This window comes from Acinonyx jubatus, chromosome A2 (genome assembly GCF_027475565.1).
Source record: "Acinonyx jubatus isolate Ajub_Pintada_27869175 chromosome A2, VMU_Ajub_asm_v1.0, whole genome shotgun sequence".
Taxonomy (NCBI): Eukaryota; Metazoa; Chordata; class Mammalia; order Carnivora; family Felidae; genus Acinonyx; species Acinonyx jubatus.
Window position 1 is genome coordinate 95,583,770 of NC_069383.1, and position 20,859 is coordinate 95,604,628.

General features: G+C 49.6%; 1 protein-coding gene across 5 annotated transcripts in view; it reads right to left on the bottom strand.

Moving 5' to 3' along the window:
• GLI3 (GLI family zinc finger 3) overlaps positions 1-20,859 on the bottom strand; it is a 277,561-nt gene that overhangs the window by 135,049 nt on the left and 121,653 nt on the right. Inside the window, exon 1 of one of the 5 annotated variants that reach the window (XM_027071605.2) lies at positions 4,784-5,846. The exons of the other annotated variants lie outside the window; for them this stretch is intronic. Within the exon in view, the coding sequence (XP_026927406.2) occupies positions 4,784-4,907 (124 nt within the window). The 5' untranslated portion in view covers positions 4,908-5,846. Of the gene's footprint in view, positions 1-4,783; positions 5,847-20,859 lie in introns of those variants that run through there. 5 annotated transcript variants of the gene reach the window in all.

Here is a 20,859-nt window from a genome sequence, read left to right on the forward strand (position 1 = left end):
AGGGGAACCCAGAGACGCACCTGCCATCTCTTTGCAATCCTCCCTGTGCAGGATTCCAGGTGCTGCCCACATTCAGAACATGCACAGGGCCACCTCCTGAGGGATGCCTGCATGCCCTGGGCAACGTCATCGTGGCCCTGCAGGGCTGCCTGCCACATAGCCAGTCACTTCATGTGGGCACGCAAAGCCCCCATCTAAACCCACCCCGCTGCAGGCTGGGCGGACAATGGCGGATGCTCAGAAATCAATACCCTCCCCACGTTGGGCCTTTTCCAAGATGCCGAATGTCCTTTTCCCGCCAAGAAAATGTTGATGCCTCAGTGAATTCAGGATACTTGAGAGGGCTAACACCCATATGGAAAAAGCTCTTTGACACAAAAGGTTGGAGGTCAAAAGTTTAAAAGCTCAGGACAGAAAATGACAGGGGCCCCTTTGCCCACACTCTCCCTCTTTTTGTCAATAACATCAAAGGCGCTGGCCAGCTCTTAATGCTATTATTGTTACGCCTTTGGAATCCATTGAAATTCCAGCACATTTATTGCACACCGGGAACACTGAAAGGCTCTACTTTCCTTAAACTCTGAATCCTCACTGTCTATGAAGCCTCGTGAAGCAGGAGCACACAAAGCTTTTAGGCAAAGAGTTTATTTTAAGTGCTTCTTTCGCCATGATTGTAAAATAATAAAGCACACAAAGTGATCCCCTTGCAGGGATGAGCAAGGAAATGAGAGAGAAGGGGGAGAATCCACCGCCGATAGGGTAAAAAAAAAAAATCTCCTTCACATTTTTTGGCTCCTAGGAATGCAAGAACTGAAACGTTCTTTATTTTTCTTATATTACTCCTTCCTCCACAATCCTAGATGAGCTATTAGGCACATATTTTGCACATGCGTGCAAAGACATTGGCCACGTTACCATATATCAAATGGCATCACTTGAGGGAAACATCTTTCTGCTTAAGAACAGTGCTCTATTAACATGGCATTGACCGCCATGGCATCCCCATCATTAATGATGGAGGTGACCAAAGTGTGGAAATGCTCAATGCCTGAGACTTTCCCTGGTCCATGAATAAAGCTGAGCTTATCAACTCATCACACAGATAGTAGGGACCCAGGAAGGATGAAATTCAAAGGAAAAAAAATCAAAATCTATTTAAGGTCATCATAACCTCATGCCTGAACTCTCTCTCCACCCCTCCTGGAACAGTGGCCATCTGGCAGTGTGTCCTGTCAGCCCCTGACGAGCAGGGTCACTCACCTTACCTCTCACCTGCCTCCCCCACGCTGAGGGCGTGACAGAAGGGAATGCCCTCGAAGGTCCATCGTGTATACCGTTGCTGTCCATTCTGGGTGTGCAGATAAAAACCCCCAGAGCTGCCCGCATGTGGATTCAGAACAACTCCGAGGTCCACTCGCCAAAATTCACAGTGGGACTTCCTCTCTTGTCGGCTGCCCTTCCTTGGCCACCATCTCATCTGACTTCCTATTTATTGATTATTAGCCTACTTCCTTTGGGGCTGCTAAATAAATTTCAGATTATCTCCGGTTTGTTGTCTCTAGGAGTACCTGCTCTCACAGTGATGCCCTTGGATGTCTAAACTGTACTGCAGGCAAGAGGCACCTCGCACCCCAAACTTCTGGTACAACTCCTCATCATGCCTATAGAGAACAGAGGCCACTCGCTTCCCTCATCTTCTCCATGTTTCCTACTGTCCAGACAAGTGAAACTGCCCAAAAACGACCACCAGGAATTCGAATTGCCACCATTCTGCTTTAGGACTGAGGTAATGGTAGATAAATGGGGGTGTCAACAAACCTTCTAGTCTATTCAGCTGGGCACTGTCTGGGACCCTTGGTTTAAAAATTTTTTTAAGTTTATTTTGAGAGAGACAGAGACGGCACAAGACAGGGAGGGGCAGACAGGGAGGGAGAGAGACAAAATCCCAAGCAGGCTCCGCACTGTCAGCACAGAGCCCGACACAGGGCTCAAACTCATGAAACTGTGAGATCATGATCTGGGCCGAAACCAACAGTCGGATGCTTAACCCACGGAGCCACTCAGGCACCCCAAGGACACCTCTTTCCAGAGAGGCCAATGGTTGTAAGACTACTTTCATTGAGCAGAGGCTTTGAGATTGCTGCCTGCATCTCTCTCCCTGAGGCCCAAGCTCGCCTGGTCACTTCTCCAACTGCTGCCAAGGCTGCCTATGGCCCACCGGCCTGCATCCTACCTCAAACCTCTGCATTGATCCTGGAGAGATGCACTGCCTCAGGAGGTGATCTAACTGGCCGGTTCTTCCCAGGGCCCTCCATCAGGACATGGCAGCTGTCACCTTGTCTAAAAAGGCCCAGGCTGTCAATGTGATCTCCCCCTGGGTCCTCTCTTCCCTCTCTCCAAAGTAACCCTGGCTTCTAGACCAATTGCATGGGACCCAGCCTTTACAAACTACACTTAGTAGGTGTCTAAATTCAATGATGTCCATTTCTTCTTCCCCTCTGAGGGCAGAGAACATGATCTACTTCTGGAGTCACTATCAACACCTGGTATACCTGCGTACCCCAAAACCCCAGGGACTATGGCCTCAATACATAGACATGCATCACCCCTGGTAATGGTGGACACACCCTTCCAAAGATGACTGTATCCTACACTTTTCTCAGTGAGTTTCCACTTGCCAGAGAAGAGTCTAGACACATTTCCAGACAGCAAGGCTGCTTCTCACCCTTCGCTGTTTGTAAGTATTAATAAAGACCCCAAGAACGATAATTTGAGAATCTCGATGTGTTTAAAACAAACCATGGGTTTATTTAAAAAAAATTTTTTTTTTTTCCATGAACCGTGAGATCATGACCCAGGCTGAAGTCAAGTGCTTAACTGACTGAGCCACAGGCGCCCCCAAAGCATGGGTTTAAAAACTGATTCCACGAAATAGACCAAGTTGATGGTAACCTACTGGTCATCTTGGAGCTAATGTGTAGTTGCACAAAATTTATCACCCATCCCGTAGGAGATTTTAGAAAAGCCATGCTTCCCACTCAGTTTCCCCTTGTCCAAAATCAGAAGGCCAAACATTTAGCACACTGAATAATGAATGCATGTGGCGGCCTTTATAGGGCAGTACATACAAGGTACACCCTCCCCACAATAAATGGCTGCTCTCCCTCTGTCCACACAGCTAAAAATGCTTCCCACTTTAAACCATATTTTATAGATTTACACAGAAACAAATGACAATAATGACTATAATCATATTTTTTTTTTTACCCACATAAAAAAGCCCGTAAGACCCAGCCCTATTTGCTCCACAATGTTGTCCAGGGGCCAAGTGACACAGGAGAAGGTGGTTCATAACTCCTAAAGTACTCACATTTAAGGCATTAGTGTTGATCCTAAGTGCTTCTTCTTCAATACCAACATCCAAATAAACATGGAGAGTCAACACCTTTACACAGATACTTTCAACTTCAGACCTCATCTGATTGTTCAGCCCAAGTTTCCCCCTACACTCAAGCCTTCACTGGTCACAAGCCACATGAAGGGTTCTCCATGCCTTTCTCAGTGAGCTCTGTAGCAAAGACCCAACTCTGTCCCCTGAATTCCAGATTAGCCACACAAGGTTGTCAGCTCAACCATTAGGGGAGAGAAAAGAAAAGAAAAATAAAGAAAAAAAAAACAACAACCACAGAACATTCAAATAGCTATCATTCACTGAGCACTTACTGTGTGCTAAGGATTACCCTAAACACTTTTCACATAGTTTTAAAGTCTTTTTTAAGTTTATTTATTTTGAGGGGCGGTGGGGGGGAAAGGGGAAGAGAAGGAACAGGGGAGGGGCAGAGACAGAGGGAGAGAGAGAGAGAAAGAGAGAGAGAGAGAGAGAGAGAGAGAGAGAGAGAGAGAGAGAGAGAATCCCAAGCAGGTTCCCCACTGTCGGCGCAGAGCCCAATGCAGGGCTTGAACTCACAAACCCTGAGATCATGACCTACACCGAAAACAAGAGTGAAACGCCTAACCCACTGAGCCACCCACGTGCCCCACTTTTCACACAGTTGCAAAATTGTATTACACAACTACTCGGTGAAGTAGGTGTTTGCTCTGTGAATTTCACAAATGAGAGAACAGGGGTGAGAGAAGACAGGAGGTTAAGGGCATTCAGGTAGGAACTGGCAAAAGCTTGGCCTCAGGTACAGAGAACCCTTCCTTGAGCTACAAGCGTGAGCCAGGCCCCCACTCAGGGGGCCCACGCTTGCTTTAATGTTCTGCCACTGCCATTTTGAAATTTTTAACAATTTTTGAGCAAGGGCCCACCATTTTTCTTTTGGCAGTAGGCCCCACAAATCACCTAGCTCACCTTGAGTACAGCAATAATTCCCCTCACAGGTATCCTGCCGCTTCAGCAGCTCAAAGGCCTCCTCATCCATCCACGCAGTTATCCCTAGGAGCCCACTTCCACCCAGGCCTGAGGCGGGAATGGCGCGGGCCTTCCTCCTGGGGGGCCCTTATTTCGGCCACACAACCTCTGGTCCGGTCGCCCCAGCGCCTCAGACACTTCTCCCAGACCTCAGGGACCCAGCTCAGCAGGCTGCAGGTCCACAACACGTCTGGCCCTGGAGGATGCAGGCTGTCCCCACTGAGACCCTCTCTGGCTAGCCAGCCTCCCCTACTGCTAACAGAGTCGCCCCACCATCCGCCAGCCATCCTGAGGGCTAATTGGCTGGTTTTAATCAAGACTGAATGAAGCAGAAGTCCCTCTCCACATAAATAAATCACAATTACTAACTGCAAGACTTGAACGGCTTTCTCCTCCCCTGTGGCCTCGGCAGAGGAATTCCCAGGCCCGCCAGGGCAAGCACAAAGCCCCAGCCCGGCCCCGCAATATCCGCTCGCTGGGCTCCGTTTATCATTTCAACAGTTCCTTAACGACTCTTCCCGGAGGGGAGCGAGGCCAGACTGTTTTCCTTCCCTTCACAAAGCAGATATGCATGGCTTATTTGAATGTCTCCAACGTTTACTTTAGTCCCGGTTAAATACCTTCCACGGCAGAGTCAAACAAACAGTTCACTTCATTAGAAAGGCAAACAATTTAGCGAGAGAATACCAGCACTTGAGGGGGACCGAGCTGGGCCGGGAAACCCTCCGCCCAGGAAACGGGGGGCCTGGCGCTCAAGCCCGGGCAGCAGCGCGTGGAACTCACTTCAAAAGCCCTTTCACAAATACTTCACACATTCACTGGTAATTAACAGATAACCCCAAAGAGATTATCTGCCCCGAGGCTGAGGGCCCTAGAGGATTATCCACAGGGCTGCTCGGGAGAAGGCAGAGCGGGGAGGGCACACCCTTTTTCTAGAAGTTCAAGTCAATAAAATCATCTGGGAAAACACCAAAGTGAGCAGCCACCCCAGGTTTAAAACAATGAAGTAACATCCCATTGAAACAATATTCATTTTACCAACAGCTGCAGCGCTGTGCCTGGGAAAGACACGCGTTCCCGGGCAACAAGTGGGTGCACGGACAGACAGAAAGTTCGGGACAGGGACCAGGACAGGAGTGTGTTCCAAGATCCCAGCTCTGGGCCCTCCCAGCACACACCTGGGGCACACTGTAAGGCCTGCGGGAAGGATCATGAGCAGATTAGAGCCATTGCCTCTCTGGCAGCTGTGAGGGACCCCACAGCGGAGAGGGTCAGTGGCCCCTTGAAACCTGAAGCCACCTGTGGGACAGCAGGCGCGCCCCCACTGCTCCAGCCAGATGCCTCAGCCTGGCCTCAGAACCCCTTTGCAGATGGAGACAGAGCCCCACGCCCGTCACCAGCTTCCCCCACGCCAGTGTACCTCAGGGCCTCACGTCACACCCTCCCACCCACCCAGAGCAAGAGCACAGGAAGTCATTTGGGGCGCATATTTAAAAAACAGAAGGACTCCACTCTCTTTCTTCTTCAAGAACACACATATACCCCCGGCCCCCACCCCACGACCGCCCCACACATATACACATATCACAACAGAAAACTGTAACATCAAACGAAAATGGTCTGGACAGTGCAGGCATCATCTTATTACACTTGAATCTGGGGTTTTGCCCATGTTGTGGTTGTGCTGGACAGGGTCAGATTAAGCAATTCTGGTACTCATGGCTTTTAAGAAGTTGGTAAACCTCAAATGCCAACTGCAATAAATCATACAAGTCTCTATTAAAACTATAAATCACTCATGAAATTTAATACTGTCATGAAGAGTAATTAAGCGCTAATGTAATAAATCTACAAGAGAAAAAAGAAACACAATAACACAGAATCTTAAGAGTAAGGGATTGCTCATGGATTAGAGCTTTACGACAAATCTCTGTGCCCCCTAAATAAAGCCTGCGTGTTTTCCTATCCAAAGCCAGAGGTCCTCAATGGAGTTAAAAAAAAGAAAAAGAAAAAGAAAAAGAAAAAGAAAAAGAAAAAGAAAAAGAAAAAGAAAAAGAAAAAGAAAAAGAAAGAAAAAATCATGGAAGGGCCACATTCTCGAATAAACTCGGGACCAAGAGCCAAACATAATGCCCTTCTTTTCGACAGGAAAACACCTCCAAAACTTTACTTCCATCTCATCCTATTGAGGAAAACGGAAAGGAATGAAGAAGTAAAGCGGAAAACGAGAACAGACAGCCCAAGAGGCATCTGGGTTTGAAAGGAAGTTTTAGGAACAAGTCACAATAGTTTTTCACGATGTTCCCATTTCACGTATACACCCTTCACATAACTGCTTTGTCGCCGAGGCACAATTTTTTTCTCACTTCTTCAACTACTCTGAATCTCCAAATTTTAGATAGGATAATGAGAACCAGGAAGTGTTCTGGACTGCTTCAGTCACACACCGCCTCAGGACTCCAGAACCGACTGGTAGAAGACGAACCAGTAAAAATCGATTCCCGGCACCGCTGTTTCCCAGGGTCTGTGTGGGCCCTGTGGACAGGAAGAGCCTGACAGGCCTTCTGCCCAAGAGGAGCACAGGGACCCACGTGTCACAAGGATCCCAGCTCAAAGTCCTGGAGGAAAGATGGCACTTAGGTGAGCAGTGGGTAGCAGGGTGGAGAGGAAGGAAAAGGGTCAGAGAAGCCTTTTCTCCTTCAAGAAAAGCCTTGTTACAGAGGTGAGAGGGTCGGGGCCCCTGGGTAGCTCAGTCAGTTAAGCATCAACTCTTGGTTTCGGCTCAGTCAGGATTTCGTAGGTTTCGAGTCCCACATTGGGCTCTGCACTGGCAATGTGGAACCTGCTTGGGATTCTCTCTCCCTCTCTCTGCCCGCCCCCCCCACCTTGTGTTCTTTCTCTCTCTCTCTCTCTCTTTCAAAAATAAATAAAAAGTAAAAAAAAAAAAAAAAAAAGGTGAGTGGGAGCCTGGGGAGGGGACCTAGAACAGGGGACACAGAGCAGCAGGCTGAGCTTGGGGACCTATAAGGATCTTGGGGGTTGTTTCACAGCAGGGTCTTCCAACTTCAGTGTGGCTCCAAACATGTGGCTGTTTTCTTAAAATGCCAGTTACTGACTGGGCCCACCCTCAGAGCTGCAGATTCAGTAGGGGGGCGGGGGGCAGGGCGGGCTTGCAGTTCTAACAAGGAAGTTCCCAGGTGGTGCTGATGCTGCTGGTCAGGGGACCCACTTTGAGAACCATTGCCCCAGAGCCGCATGGAAGAAAATGAGACCGTGCCTGTGTCCCTGGAGAGACGGAACTGACTGACGGGCACTTGGGAAGTACTGGCTAGGTGGTAAGGGAGACTGGGTTGCAGTGGGATGAATTCGGTGAGGAGTAAGAGATTGACAGGCTCAGTGGGGGTGGGGATGAGTGGGCAGAGGATGGATAGATAAGAAGGATGACAGGGCACAGGCATGAGGGACAAGGGTGGACGGATGGCAGATTCCTAAGGTCTCTCTTCCATGGCACTGGGGGTGAGGGGGGCCAAGAGGAAAGGCAGGCAGGGGCCCCAAAGAGAGGCAGGTGGAGAACGGTTCCATCAGGGACGGGTGGGGTTTGAGGAAACCAAGGCATCCAGGCTCCAGCTAGATGCCTGGATTGAGGTGGGTCCACGTCTGGAATTCCGGAGCCAAGTCCAGCCTGGAGACCGGAGGTGCACCCACGGAGCAGCCGATACCATCAGAGGGAGTGAAACTGGCCAGGAGAGGGTATAGAAGGACAGGAGGACACCTGGGGGAAGGCCAATCGTTAGAGACGAACAGAGGAGGACAAAGCAGGGCTGTGTGAGGAGGAAATATCAGAGACCCAGGAAAACCAGCAGTGAGTGGTTTGGAAGAGCCCAAGGGAGGAAGCAGATTCAAGCAAAATGCACAGAGGCCAGGCTGCCTGGGGCGCAGGGGGGTTGTGCACCACACCGCAGAAGTGAGTGAGGTTGAGAAAGCAGAAGAGATAGAGACGCCCTCCCACACCCTCAGAAACGTGGCCCCTGAGAGAGAAGAGAGGGTAAGAGACCAGACAGTGGCTAAAGGACATCCAGGGAAGAGCTGCCTGTGGGTGTTTTCACTTTGTTTACAGATGGGAGGCACCTGACTGAGTGCTAAGTGGAGGGGATGGCACCTGTCACCAGGCCAGAACAGGAAGCAGGTTAGCCCCATTCATTCCCCAGAAAGGGAGGGAAGGGGCTGACTTTGAGCTGTTGGGTCAAGGACCTGATCTGTTCCCATCCCTGGCTCACTTGAGAAATGTCAGACCCGGCAGCATGGCTGAGTCAGAGGCACCTCTTTTAAAATTGAGGCCATATGGGGTGCCTGGGTGGCTCAGTCAGTTAAGCGATCTTTCAGCTCAGGTCATGATCTCACGGTTGGTGAGTTCGAGCCCCGTACCAGGGGTTTGGAATTCTTTCTCTGCCCCTCCCACGCTCACTCTCTCAAAATAAGTAAAATAAACTTAAAAATAAAATGAAATTGAGATCATAGTTTGTTTGTTTGTTTTTAAGGTAGGGACTAGGCCCTTGCTTTCAGGAGTTTTGGCTTGAAGGATGCCTTCAGAATAGTGACGCTCCTTGCTTCCTTCCCACTGGCAAAAGGAATTGCTGAAATCAGCCAGGAGCCTGTGCTCCTGGGTCCCTCTGGACCCCTGACCCACAACTGTACCTCCTTTCCCCCCTGAGATGCTCTCAGCCTGCAGAGAAAGGAGGCAGGGATTTGAGGAGCCAGATCAGAGCCAGGGAGAGCAAACAGAATGAAACAGAAATCTACAGTAGAAATCCACCGTCAAACCAGATTCTAGCCAAGCACCAGGTGCCCCCCAGAGACAGCTGTCTAAAAGCCGGACGTGAGCCCAGAGACAGGGGACTGCACCCGGGAGTGGGGAAGAGAGAGGCAGGTGGGGGCGCTGGGTGCTGGCTGCAGGGGCCAGAGGCCCAGTGGGTTTTACCAAGGGGCAGCAGCAGGGGCTTCTCTGAGCCCAGCAGAAGGGACGTTTAATAAAAGCTGTGGTCAATTTCATCCCTTTCACGGCCTTGAGTTCGGTCTTTTTATTTACGGTCCCGGACACGCTGTGGGAGATCAGAGGAGCTGGGAAAGGAGCGGGAAGACACAGAGGCAGAAAGAGTTAATAGGCAACAGCTTTTAGAGGGTAAAGCGTTTCGGAAACAGAGAATTCACTGGCACTCCCTGCTGCGTTTATTGCTTTCGCTCAACAGCTGGAGAAAATGTTTGATCAAAATATTTGTATTATTGTGTTTAAGTGAAATGACATATGACAGCTCATTATCCCAAACTCCGAATTCCCACAGCATCTGTCACAGCCACCCTACTAGAGACAGTCACTCGCCCCGGAAGATGGAGAGGCGTGGGGGGAGGGGGGGGGAGATGTGAGGCATCAGCAGGCATCAGACCCCAGACGTTCCCAGTCCCACAGGCCCCAGACTCCCAGTAAAGGGGCTGGTCACTGCTGGAGGGACAGACCAGCCCCTCCCGGGGCATCAGCAGCCCTCGTTCCTCTCCTCGGCCAGGCGCTTGGGGATAACACCCCAGGCTTCAGTGGCCGAGGACATGGTCAGCCAGGATCTCCCCTCTCAGACATTATTTGGCAAGATTATTTGGCATGCTCCATTTATTAATCTGAATTCTAACAAAATGTCTCTCCCAGGCCTTCTGCCTCCAGGGAGATTTGAAATTCGAAGAAAATATAACTTTTTAAAAATCATCATGCCATTTTCTGCACCCTGAAGTGAATAATTATGTGATGGCACAGAACTCGTCTTTGTAAGCCTAACTACTCCCTTTTCCATGACAACCTCTGAGTAAAGAAAGGGTCCCAGTGCTGCTCCTGCCATGTTCTCCCAGGATACCCTGCGGAACCCGATGGAACAGAGATGTCTGATATGCTCTACGCCAGACACTCAAGGGAAGCAAGTTCATCTGTCGAGCACTTACTGCGTGCCCAGCCCATTTCTGAGAATTTGATTGACCTTGTTCAATTCCCACAACCATCCCAGGAAACACGTGGTATTATTTTCTCTTCCCAGATCAGGAGATTCGTGCTCAGAGAGGCTAAGCACAGGCCCACGGTCTCGGTGCCCATGTGGACGAGAAAGCGCAAGAGTGAGGCTCTGAACCCAGAAGGTCGGGCTCTAAGGCACCTCTGTTTCCCACTCCCTCCTGGTGCCACCCACAGAGAAGTGACGAAACTGCTGGATGCCTTTCCAAACGCTGGGCTGGAATGCACACAAATATGCCTGCATCTGCCTTCTTCAGCACTCATTTAACCAATCCAAATGCTTGGACAGAAAAGTGCATGTACCCTCATCTCTGTGCCCCTGCGCAATATACTGCAGAGACGTCCATCCTAATGGCTTTAAGTTTTAGCTCCACTGCAGCAACTTACCAGTGAAGACCTCTGGAGCCCTCCCTCTTGAGACTTCTGAGCCCCAATTTCCTCACCTACAGAATCAGGAAGGTGAACCATTTCTGCTTCGTGGCATACCAATGCCATGTGTGGCAAAGAGCCCTGAGGACGTCCCCCGGGATCAGCCATTTCTCTGAACATCCATTTTCTCGGGGATAAAACCTGCCGCACCCACCCACAGGCCATTTCAGGGATCCTAAGCAAAATGAGATAATGTATATAAAAGTGTTCTATGACCTGAAAGTGCTATGTCCGTTTCCATCCTGCCATTTGGAACTATCGTAATGCCTCGTCTGTAACGGTGCTTTTGACTCAAAAATTAACATGTCCCTAATGCCGTCATGGGCCCAACTGCTCAGCTACCCCAAGAGAAAGCAACATTAGCACCGTGCCCAAGACGAGGATGGTGCAGGACTCTCTCCATCCTGCCTGGCTCCAGAAATGGATGAACCACAATTGTCATAGCCAATTCCTACTCAGTCTTGTTACACGTTTTGAGGCTGGGACACTTAAGCTTGGGTGAACACAAGGTGCATACTCCTGAACTCTAATGGTGGGACACTTATGAAAATAATGCACTCCCTCCTGGGACTAGAGCCACCACCCCACCTGGAGAGGATGGTTATGTCCGGAGCACCGGTGGCAGAGGCTGAGAAAGCTTTTCCCCAGAAGACCAGCCTTCACCAGCTTCCAAATGGCCCACACTGGGAATCCCCAGGACATGCCATTTTCAGAAAAACCAGTTGCTGTGTCAACAGTAACTTCGTGTTTCATACGGTGAATGCCAAAAATTAGGGGTAGGAGGTACAAATGCAAACCAAGATTGCACTCTCATCACAACACTAACCTTGAATGATTACTTCCTCTGAATTCAATGGCAACCAGTAGTCCACTCGCCAATAAATGACTCAATAAGTAAATCCACCAACCAATGAATGACTCAATCAGTACATAAAACAGGACACAATGAATAGTTTTTTAAGTTAATTGTAACAATGATTTTTAGTAGGTTTCTTTCCCTCCATAACGTCAAATTTTTCTACAAATAAACATACAGTATTTGAAAAGTTAAAACAGAAAAACCACTTTCAAAACAGAGCCCGATATTCTAGGAGCTTCTGTGGAAAGCATGCTCATGCCAGGATACCTTCTCTGCATGGGCACGATTCCCCACCTTTGTGCTAATCCACTTTTTTCTTTGTAACCGGCATCAACATGTCTTTGTAATGAAGAACTCCTCATTCGATTACGGGTTAAAGTCTGTGTCATTCTCACACGCTATTCCACTGAGCCTAAACACAGGCAGCTTTCTCAAAGCAAGTGGGTAGTTAACATGCCAAGTCAATCAAAACCCACTGGACACCGCCCTGCAAGTGTTTTCTTAGGAAGCTAAAAGCCAGGCTTTCCGGAGCTGTCCAGTACAGCCAGAGCACCTGAGAAGACCCTTGGTGGCTGTAACTATCCAGCAGCGTGTGTCCAGCCTCTATGCTGCAGAATTATTAGAAGGTAATAAGTCACCTGTTGTCATGGATTTAACTGTGTCCCCTGAAGAGATACGTCAAAGCTCTCACCCGTGGAATATGTGAATGGGATCTTATACGGAAACGCAACTATTTATAAAAGTAATCAGGTCACTAGGGAGGGCCCTAAACCAGCAGGACTAGTGTCCTTCAAAGATGAGGGCGCAGACAGGTCGAGGGCCACGGGAAGGCAGGAGGAGACACGGGAGTAATGCGGCCATTGCCAAGAAACAACTGGGGTACTGGAAGCTGAAGATGAGACAAGGAAGGCGAGGTTTCCGAGGGACTGGGGACCCTGATTTGGGCTCCGAGCCTCCAGAACTGTAAGAGAGTAAACATCTGTGTTTTCAGCCACCCTGTGTGTGGTACTTTGTCATGGCAGTCTTTGGAAATGCTGTGGTTTTGAAGACAAGTCCGCATTCTGTTCTCTTCCTGGGCAGAAGCAATGATGAATATTGACGAGAAACAAGATAAAAATTCTCAGAAAATCTGAGGAGAGCAAAGCACATACAGTAGGCTTCTGTCATGGTTTTGGCTGTGGAGCATCCATTTCTTCTTCCCAAAGAACTCTGATTTCCTTTGGGGAAGGACTCCTCTATGGTAGGTGGGCTTTCTAGGAGCCTCACCCTCAGGACGGCGAGGGCTCCGGGCCCTGAGAGCCGAGGTCTCTTCTGGGAACCTGAGACTTGGGTGAAGGGAGGGGGGAAGGAGAAGTGGCCACAGTTCATCGCCCACAAGAGACTATCCCTCCTCAGGGCCCAGCTGACCATTCCTGGCCACTAACGCCACCTGCTTCACTAGATTTTTGGACCGTGTTTGGCTTCTGACGTCATCCCAGAAACTCCTGTTGGTGCAAGAATTGGGATCAGTTTTTGGTGCCAGTAACCAAACAACCCTGGCTGAGGTGAGAAGAAAACCACCCAGCCCAACCGCTGAGGGGCCAGAGCGGCTTGGGCGAATCACTTCAGGGACTCCTCAGGAAAGTCAGGAGACTACTCTTTATCTGGCTGAAGGCAGGCCCTGGGTCAGGTAACCCCAAATTCTCATCCAATGCCTATGATTAGGTTGTCTACGATTCTAAATGTTTCTGCTGAGGAGGTGAGTTAGGGAAGGGTGGGACATGGGCCTGTGAACTGCAAGTATAGGCCAGTCCTGCTCTGGCTTGCCCAAGTCAAGCAGGGCCTTCCCAAAGCCTAGTCCTAAAAACTCCCTAGTTACAGGTACACGGAGTGCCGTCTCCGTGACCGACCACACCGGTGCCGCGATGCTTAACTGAGGCATAGCACAGCACACACCAAATTCCAAACCCAAAAGGCTTCAAAAGCTCCATCCTGCAGATTAGACCCTGCATTAATTATACGCTGCAGCAAAAACCAGATCTCTTCACGCTCAACCAGCCTAAACCAGCAAACACCTACTGTCTCACGACTTTGGTGGGTAAGGAACGTGGGGGTGGCTGAGCTGGGAGGCTCAGGCTCAGGCGCGCTCATGAGGCCGTGGTCAAGCCGTCCACCTGGGCCACGGTCACCCCAGGTCCTAACTGGGGATGAGGTGCTTCCTCGTTCACTTGTGGAGCTGCCAGCAGGCCAGGTTCCTGTGTCTGTCCAGATCTTTCCACAGGCTGCCTGAGTGACCTCAGGACAGGCAGGGCGGCTGTGTCCCCCAGAAAGAGCGAGCCAAGAAAGTGCAGGAGAGCCACCCTGGAAGAAAGCCATCATCCTTGAGTGACCTAATGTCAGAAATGACCTCCCCTCACTCCCGCCTGCTCCATTTGCTAGAACAGTCATTAAGTCCATCCCCCTACTTGAGGAGGAGGGATTAGCCCCACTTCTTGAAGCAGGACAATCAAAACTCTGTGGACATATCCGTACAACCACATGGTGCCATAAATAGCTGAATTTCTTATCTAATCTCCAGTAGATTCAGTGAAATAATTCAAAGATCAAATGTATCCTATTAAAAAGGAAGCAGGGCTAGGGGCCAAACATTGTGGCTTTGATCCAAGTTCCGACAGTCGCTCCGTGTGACCCAAGATAATTGGCAAACCTCTCTGTGACTCTTTTCTCAGCTGTTACGCTCCGGCCAAGCACTGTGCTAAGTGCTCTACCCATACTGTCTCGTTGGATCCTTTTATCATTGCAGTGAAGTGGATATTTGAACCTTCATTTTGCAGCTGCAGACACTGAGTCACAAAGAGGTCAGAGAACTTACCCAAGGTTACACAAGAGCCAGGCTGGACCCCTAAATCTGCCTCTTCGGAGAGAAAATGACACATGAAAAGGTCCAGAAAAGAGCAACAAGTAGAAATAAAAGCATACCATTTTTGAAAAGGCGTTACCATTAACCATAAAAGACAGCAAAACTGATAAAAGAAGAGATAATAATCGTGATGACTATGGGTTTGCTCTAGGATGGTGTGTTAGGCGAGCGGTCAACTAAACTGTTAGCATTTATTGTATTCCTTCTTGTTCACTGTAACTCCCTGTGAGGACCCCATATGCCAATGCACACAAGAATGCTTATTACTTCCACTGGAGGAAGACAAAAGCACCATGCAGTAAAATGCTGCCTGACAGGCTACTAGTTAAGATTCTTTTGGGGCATCTGGGTGGCTCAGTCAGCGGAGCACCCGACTTTGACTCGGGTCATGATCTCATGGTTTCATGCGTTTCAGCCCAGGATCGGGCTCTGTGCTGACAGCTCAGAGACTGGAGCCTGCTTCAGATTCTGTGTCTCCCGCTCCTCTGCCCCTCCCTGCTTACGCTCTGTCTGTCCCTCTGTCAAAACTAAATAAACATTAAAAGAATTTAAAAAATTCTATCACACTCGCCAAAATCTTGAACTTAACTTCTTTGTCTGTCAATATTAAATCCAGATCAAAGGCCATTAGGAAAGGCAATTACGTAGCACATAAAACTTACCCTGAGATATTCAGTACTCAACATCCTATAATACCCAGCCAAGATGCCCCCTGCTTTACAAAGCCTGCCCTGACTTCCCACTCTTAGGCACCAGTTCTAGAAGTTCCCACTTCCTCTTATTACAATTGGAAAAAAGACAGCAGGAAAAGGATGTCTTACTAACTTTTGAATCCATAAACCCAATGGAATCTAGCACAAAGGCCTTTCCAAATATTTATGGAGTTAGCAAACCATCCCGAGATTAACACGTGTAGTGGGTACGACGTTATAAAGCCATCATTTAATAAACACACATTTCTGAGGTTCAAATTCCTGGCTTCCGAATGTTTAAAGATGGATGGATCAAGGAACCATATAAAGCTACAAGATAACGCCAGCACTATGGACCCAAAATCCATGTGCTGGAACACTCACTCCAAGTGGAGGCCCCAAGGTAGAGCCTTTGGGAGGTCATGAAGTCAAGAAGGTGGAGCCCTCATGAATGGGATTAACACCCAGAGAGCTAGCTAGCCTTTCTTTCTACCGTGTGAGGACTCAGGGAGAAGATGACCATCTAGGAAACAGGAAGCCAACCTTCCCAGACGCCCAACCTACCAGCGCTCTGATCTTGGACTTCCCACACTTCAGAACTTGGAAAAATAAAAACCCGTTGTTTAGAAGTCACACAGCCCACAGTCACTTGTTGCAGCAGCTTAAGGGACTAAGACAGCCAGGAACATTACCAACTATGATGTGGATTTACTTAAAGAAACAGACCACGAAATTCTGCCTTCATTTTACAAGTAAGAAAACAGAGGTCTGGACAGGATACATAACTTGCCCCAGGTCTTTCAGAGCCAGGCGTGAAACTATGTGTCCTTAACTCCTGGTCTGGCCGTGTGTCTGTCAGGTAGGTACCCTGAATTCAGGTGGGCAGCCTGAATTTTCCTGTCAGCACACCGATAACCAGGCTCTAAACGCTTATTTCCTTTTTCTGCTTAGTATTTTATATCTACATACAGAACTGGATTAGAACGTTAACCTCCCTCCCTCTATTTTTCAGAAAGCATCTTGGTTCTGAGAAGCATAAATTCAGCTTCAAATTTGTATAAAAATTACAGGAAGGCGAAACTCTATGGGAAAAACGAATTATTGGCAAAGAGAAAGAGAAGTGGGAAACACAAAAGAAAGGTGTTGGAGAGGGAAAAGGCAGGGCGGTGGGGAAGGAGAAGGAAAAGAAAAAGATTAAGGAGGAGATCCTATGTACTTCAGTAAATGGGAGATGATAGAAAATCTTTTCAGGCAAACGTGTGTCTGAAATAAAACGCAGCATTCCCTAGTTCCTCTTCAGCAAGCAAACAGCGGAATCTGCGGGGCTGGAATCCTTCCATGGAGGTCTGGGCCTGCACGGTGATGGAGCCGGCTCTCAATTCACATCTGCCGAATGGAAATGAATTTCCCTCAAGCCGGCAGGAAGCTCTCTGCCTCACGGGGTATGTGAGCGCCTCCCCAGCTGGCCTCACTCCCAGGAGAGCGATTTTAATGCGCAAGGTGTGAGGTGACACCCAAGATGCTTCAGTCTGAGCGGCCCAGACCCTCCCACCAGGAAATCAAATTTCTCAGGACATCCCTCAACTTGGAGCCCTTCTTCCAGTCCCTAACGGTTTCTCTTATCCTTTCTGTGTTTGGTTTTCTGCCACAAGGGCCAAACTGTTGAACAGCCCAGCGGGGCTGGGTGGGAGCCTGTGTGTCTCTGGCCCCCACCCCGTGGCGGTTCTGATGTGTTCTGCAACGGAGCAGGTGCACCTCACTGCCCAGCAAGCACCTCCTTGGTCTGGCCCGCAGGCTCCACACTGCTAACTGTAAATACTTGACATGCACACCCTCTCTGGGAGAGAAAAGCCCAGAGGCTGAGTGCCAGGCTGACCCTCAGTGCTGGGAGGGATGCCTCTAAGGCGTGGGGACTTCCCCGCCCAACCCTTTAACCTGCTCTGGCAAACGGTACCATGCTGCATGCTGTCGACGGTCTCCCAGGGTCCCTTGAGCTGCTAGCCCTGTAGCCACAGCAGCAAAGCCAATAGGATCCCCAGTGACCAGCAGGTGTCAGGGTTAGAGCGTTGGGGGAGGGGGACTGGGGATGAAGGACCTCCTATCACTTCGAGTTTTGTGGCCACATGAGCAAGGATGGGCCCTGGCCAAGGTGGCTTCCTGCCTCCAGAAAGGTGGGCTTTGTACTTACTCTGCTGCTGGAGGCTCGTTCTCTTAGATTCCTTTGCGGCAGCGGCCTCAGAATACTGGCTGGAAATCTAAAAGTATGCTGGGTGGAGAGAACGTGAATGTGAAGACAGGCTAGAAGGTGGCAAGCATTCACGCAGCCGACGTTGTTTTCAAAAGAATGTCTTCTGCTCAATAATGTGTTTTTCTGACCTCATGGTGTGAAAGTAGCCTTTTTGTTTGGAACTGATGGCAACAGCAGATGATGTTTTTGTTATTGTTTTATGTGTGTTCCGGCATCCCAAGCCACCCCAGCCCTCGTGTCCTTATTTGGACAAGTAAGTCCTTGGCATCCCCGCGCTGGTCTCTCCCACAGTATTGTGTTTTTTAAACTTCGGTGCTCAAAATCGGGGGACTCCCGACGTGTGGTAATTAAGGAACAGTGAAGAGTCTTGAAGACAGAACGGAGATGCAAAAGCATTGGGATGGCTGAAAAGCAAGGGCGGCGAGTCATGTGTGAACGTGCACATGAGCACAGCGTGTATGAAGTTCAGGAGACGGAGTGTGTTTGGCATGAGAAATAGGTCACGGTACAACAGTCACAGGGCTAAAGCAGCAGGCGAAGCCAAGCCTGAGCTCCTCACTTGTTGCAGCCTGAGAAAGGCACAGGGGCTGGGGGACGGGGACAGGGAGCTGGCAGAGGAGAACAGTGGAAGCCAGGTGGCTCTCTTCCAGGGTTTTTGTGAATGGGTGGGTGTGGAGTGCTCATTTCCTGAGCATTCCAGAGGAGGGAGGAGCAGTCACCACTGAGGGGGGAGGCAGGCTGAAGGAATCCGTCCCTGGGGACAGCTGACATCTCTGGACGTTTGTTCAAAGAACCGCTGTCCAGGATTAGCGACCCGAGGGGGGGTTGGTTTCCATTTTGTTTGTTGCTGTTGTTACTTTATGAAATAACCAAGCTTGCCTGGGGGACGTTGGATTCTTTGCTGTTCCTCCCCATCACAGGCACACTGACAAGTTGGGTTGGGCCAAGTCTGAGAACCCGAGGTTTTATGTGCCTGGCATCCAGAAATCATCGACTGCTTTTTGACCAAAGCCATTGCTCAGCAGGGTTGGTGGTCAGTGGAAGAGTCAAGGGAACTCCTGGACTCAGGGTAATGCACAGGGCGGTGTTACCACAATGCCCAACAACCAGAAGGAAAGTGAAACATGCAGCCGGTTCTTGGAAGAACGTGAATGCTTGGTGAGTTGGCAAAAATATCTGGATACTTAAGGTAACTTCTCACTATCGGTGGCCATGTTTAGCACTGTGCTTAGTTCAGCCCACCAATAAAATTAAAGGTGTGTCTAGGCTTAACTTTGCTAATCCTGATGAGCCAAGAATGAAATGTGTGTTATATCTCCCTCCAGAGTCTTGACTAGCTGCGTGGACCTTATCTGCACAAAGATTAGAAAACTATGCCTCCCGAGGGGAGACCCAGCTCTTCTGGCACTCAGCTTGATGAGAAGGGTGGATCTTCTTGCAAATTAGAAAGAGGGACCTTTCCTCTGGGTAGACACACAGGTACAAAAAGCTCAGCTTTCTTTGCTGGATCCTTTGTGCAGTGAACAACCTGTACAACTGTACTCAGAGGCGCTGCCTCCCTCCATAGTTTGCTTATATTTAAGAGAGAGAGACAGAATGGGAGTAGGAAAGGGGCAGACAGAGAAGGGGACACAGAATCTGAAGCAGGCTCCAGGCTCTGAGCTGTCAGCACAGAGCCTGACACGGGGCTTGAACTCATGAACTATGAGGTCATGACCTGAGCCGATGTCAGATGCTTAACCTGACTAAGCCACGCAGGCTCCCCTCGCAGGGTATTTATTAGAGGACAGCAGGACTCCTGGGGCATCTTCCTGACAAATCAGATCCAGTTCTGGCTGGTGGCAAAGCAAGCCTGGCGTGGCGTGGGAAGCAGAGTCCAGAACAACGAAAGGGAGTAATAAAGATTACTGAAGACTTACCACACACTCGGCAGAAATAAATAACAGATGGGTAACAACTTGAGTGGTCTATCTGCCAGTCTCCAAAGCACGCTTTGCAGGAAAGGCACCGAGGAGGATAACACTGGACTGAGGCCCAAACAAGGGCAGGGTGTCCACACGAGGGTCCGGGATCAGAGGGCGTCCCAATGTGGATGACTGCAGATCTAAGGCAAGCCGAACGGCCCGATTAAGGCAGAGCATTCTCACGGGTGCCCGGGGGCAGGCAGTCAAAAGTCAGATCAAGGGGTCTGGGTGATGCTGTCAATGGGAGCCACAGCCATCAAGGAGGAGGGTAACACGCTCCTGGGGCATTTAGAGAAGATTAATGAGGCTGTGACGGGGGGAAAGACTGAGGTGAGAAAGCCTGAAGGCCACTATAACAGTACAAGCGTGACTAGTCCAAGTGTCAGGGGGCAGAACGGAAGTGATAACTTCATGACACGTGATCGTTTTCCAAGGGAGAAATGGGAGGGAGGGAGGCCTCGGGAAGGTAGAAGATGTCTGGAACGGTCAGTGTCAGGTGCAAGAAAAGTAGTACCAGAGCACCTGTAAGTGTCCATGCGGTGATGTACCATTTCTACTGGGCCATTTGGCTCTGCTGTCGGTTCACGCTCTGTGGTCCAGGAAAGAGCACAGAAAGCAGGTAGCAAGGGTTTCGGGTTTGAGCACCGTCCACAGTGTGACTGCAAGCATTCTGGGCAAACTGGGTGAGCTGGACGCACTCGCTCGAGATGACCCCATACGCAGTGCACCAATATGGAGAATGTAATGGCGGGGCCCCCGGAGTGGCCATCCTCACACCCAGCTCCAGTATAATGTCCTGGAGATCAAAGACATACGAGCCTGAGAGCAGAGCCCGTAAAGGAGACGTGTTCCAGCTGACGACACCCACAAACACTGACTGTGGAAACCTTACCCCCTTCTGCATGACAGATATTTATTTCGCCGGGCTCTGGGAAGTCATAGATCTCATAAAGCTGTTCAGAAACCAAGCCTTTATTTTCCAAATGGATGACGCTTCACCGTGCAGTGCTCCCACTGTCACAGGCAAGGGAGCCGACCAAGGAACCTCAATTGTTGAGGGACAGTGTGGGTTCCATTCCTTGGTGACCCAGTTAGCTTTATGTGGTTACACAACCTAATAATTCCAACCACCTAACATTCTTCCAACAAACGGTAATGAAGAATGATGGTGCCTGACATTAGGTTGAATGCCGGAAAAGTCGAAGGGCTAGAAAGATGTTAACCCTACGAAGAAGATACTACCGGCATCCCAGTTGGACAGATGAAGGAAATGAGGTCGCGCCTAGACGGGCGAGAGGAGATAACCAG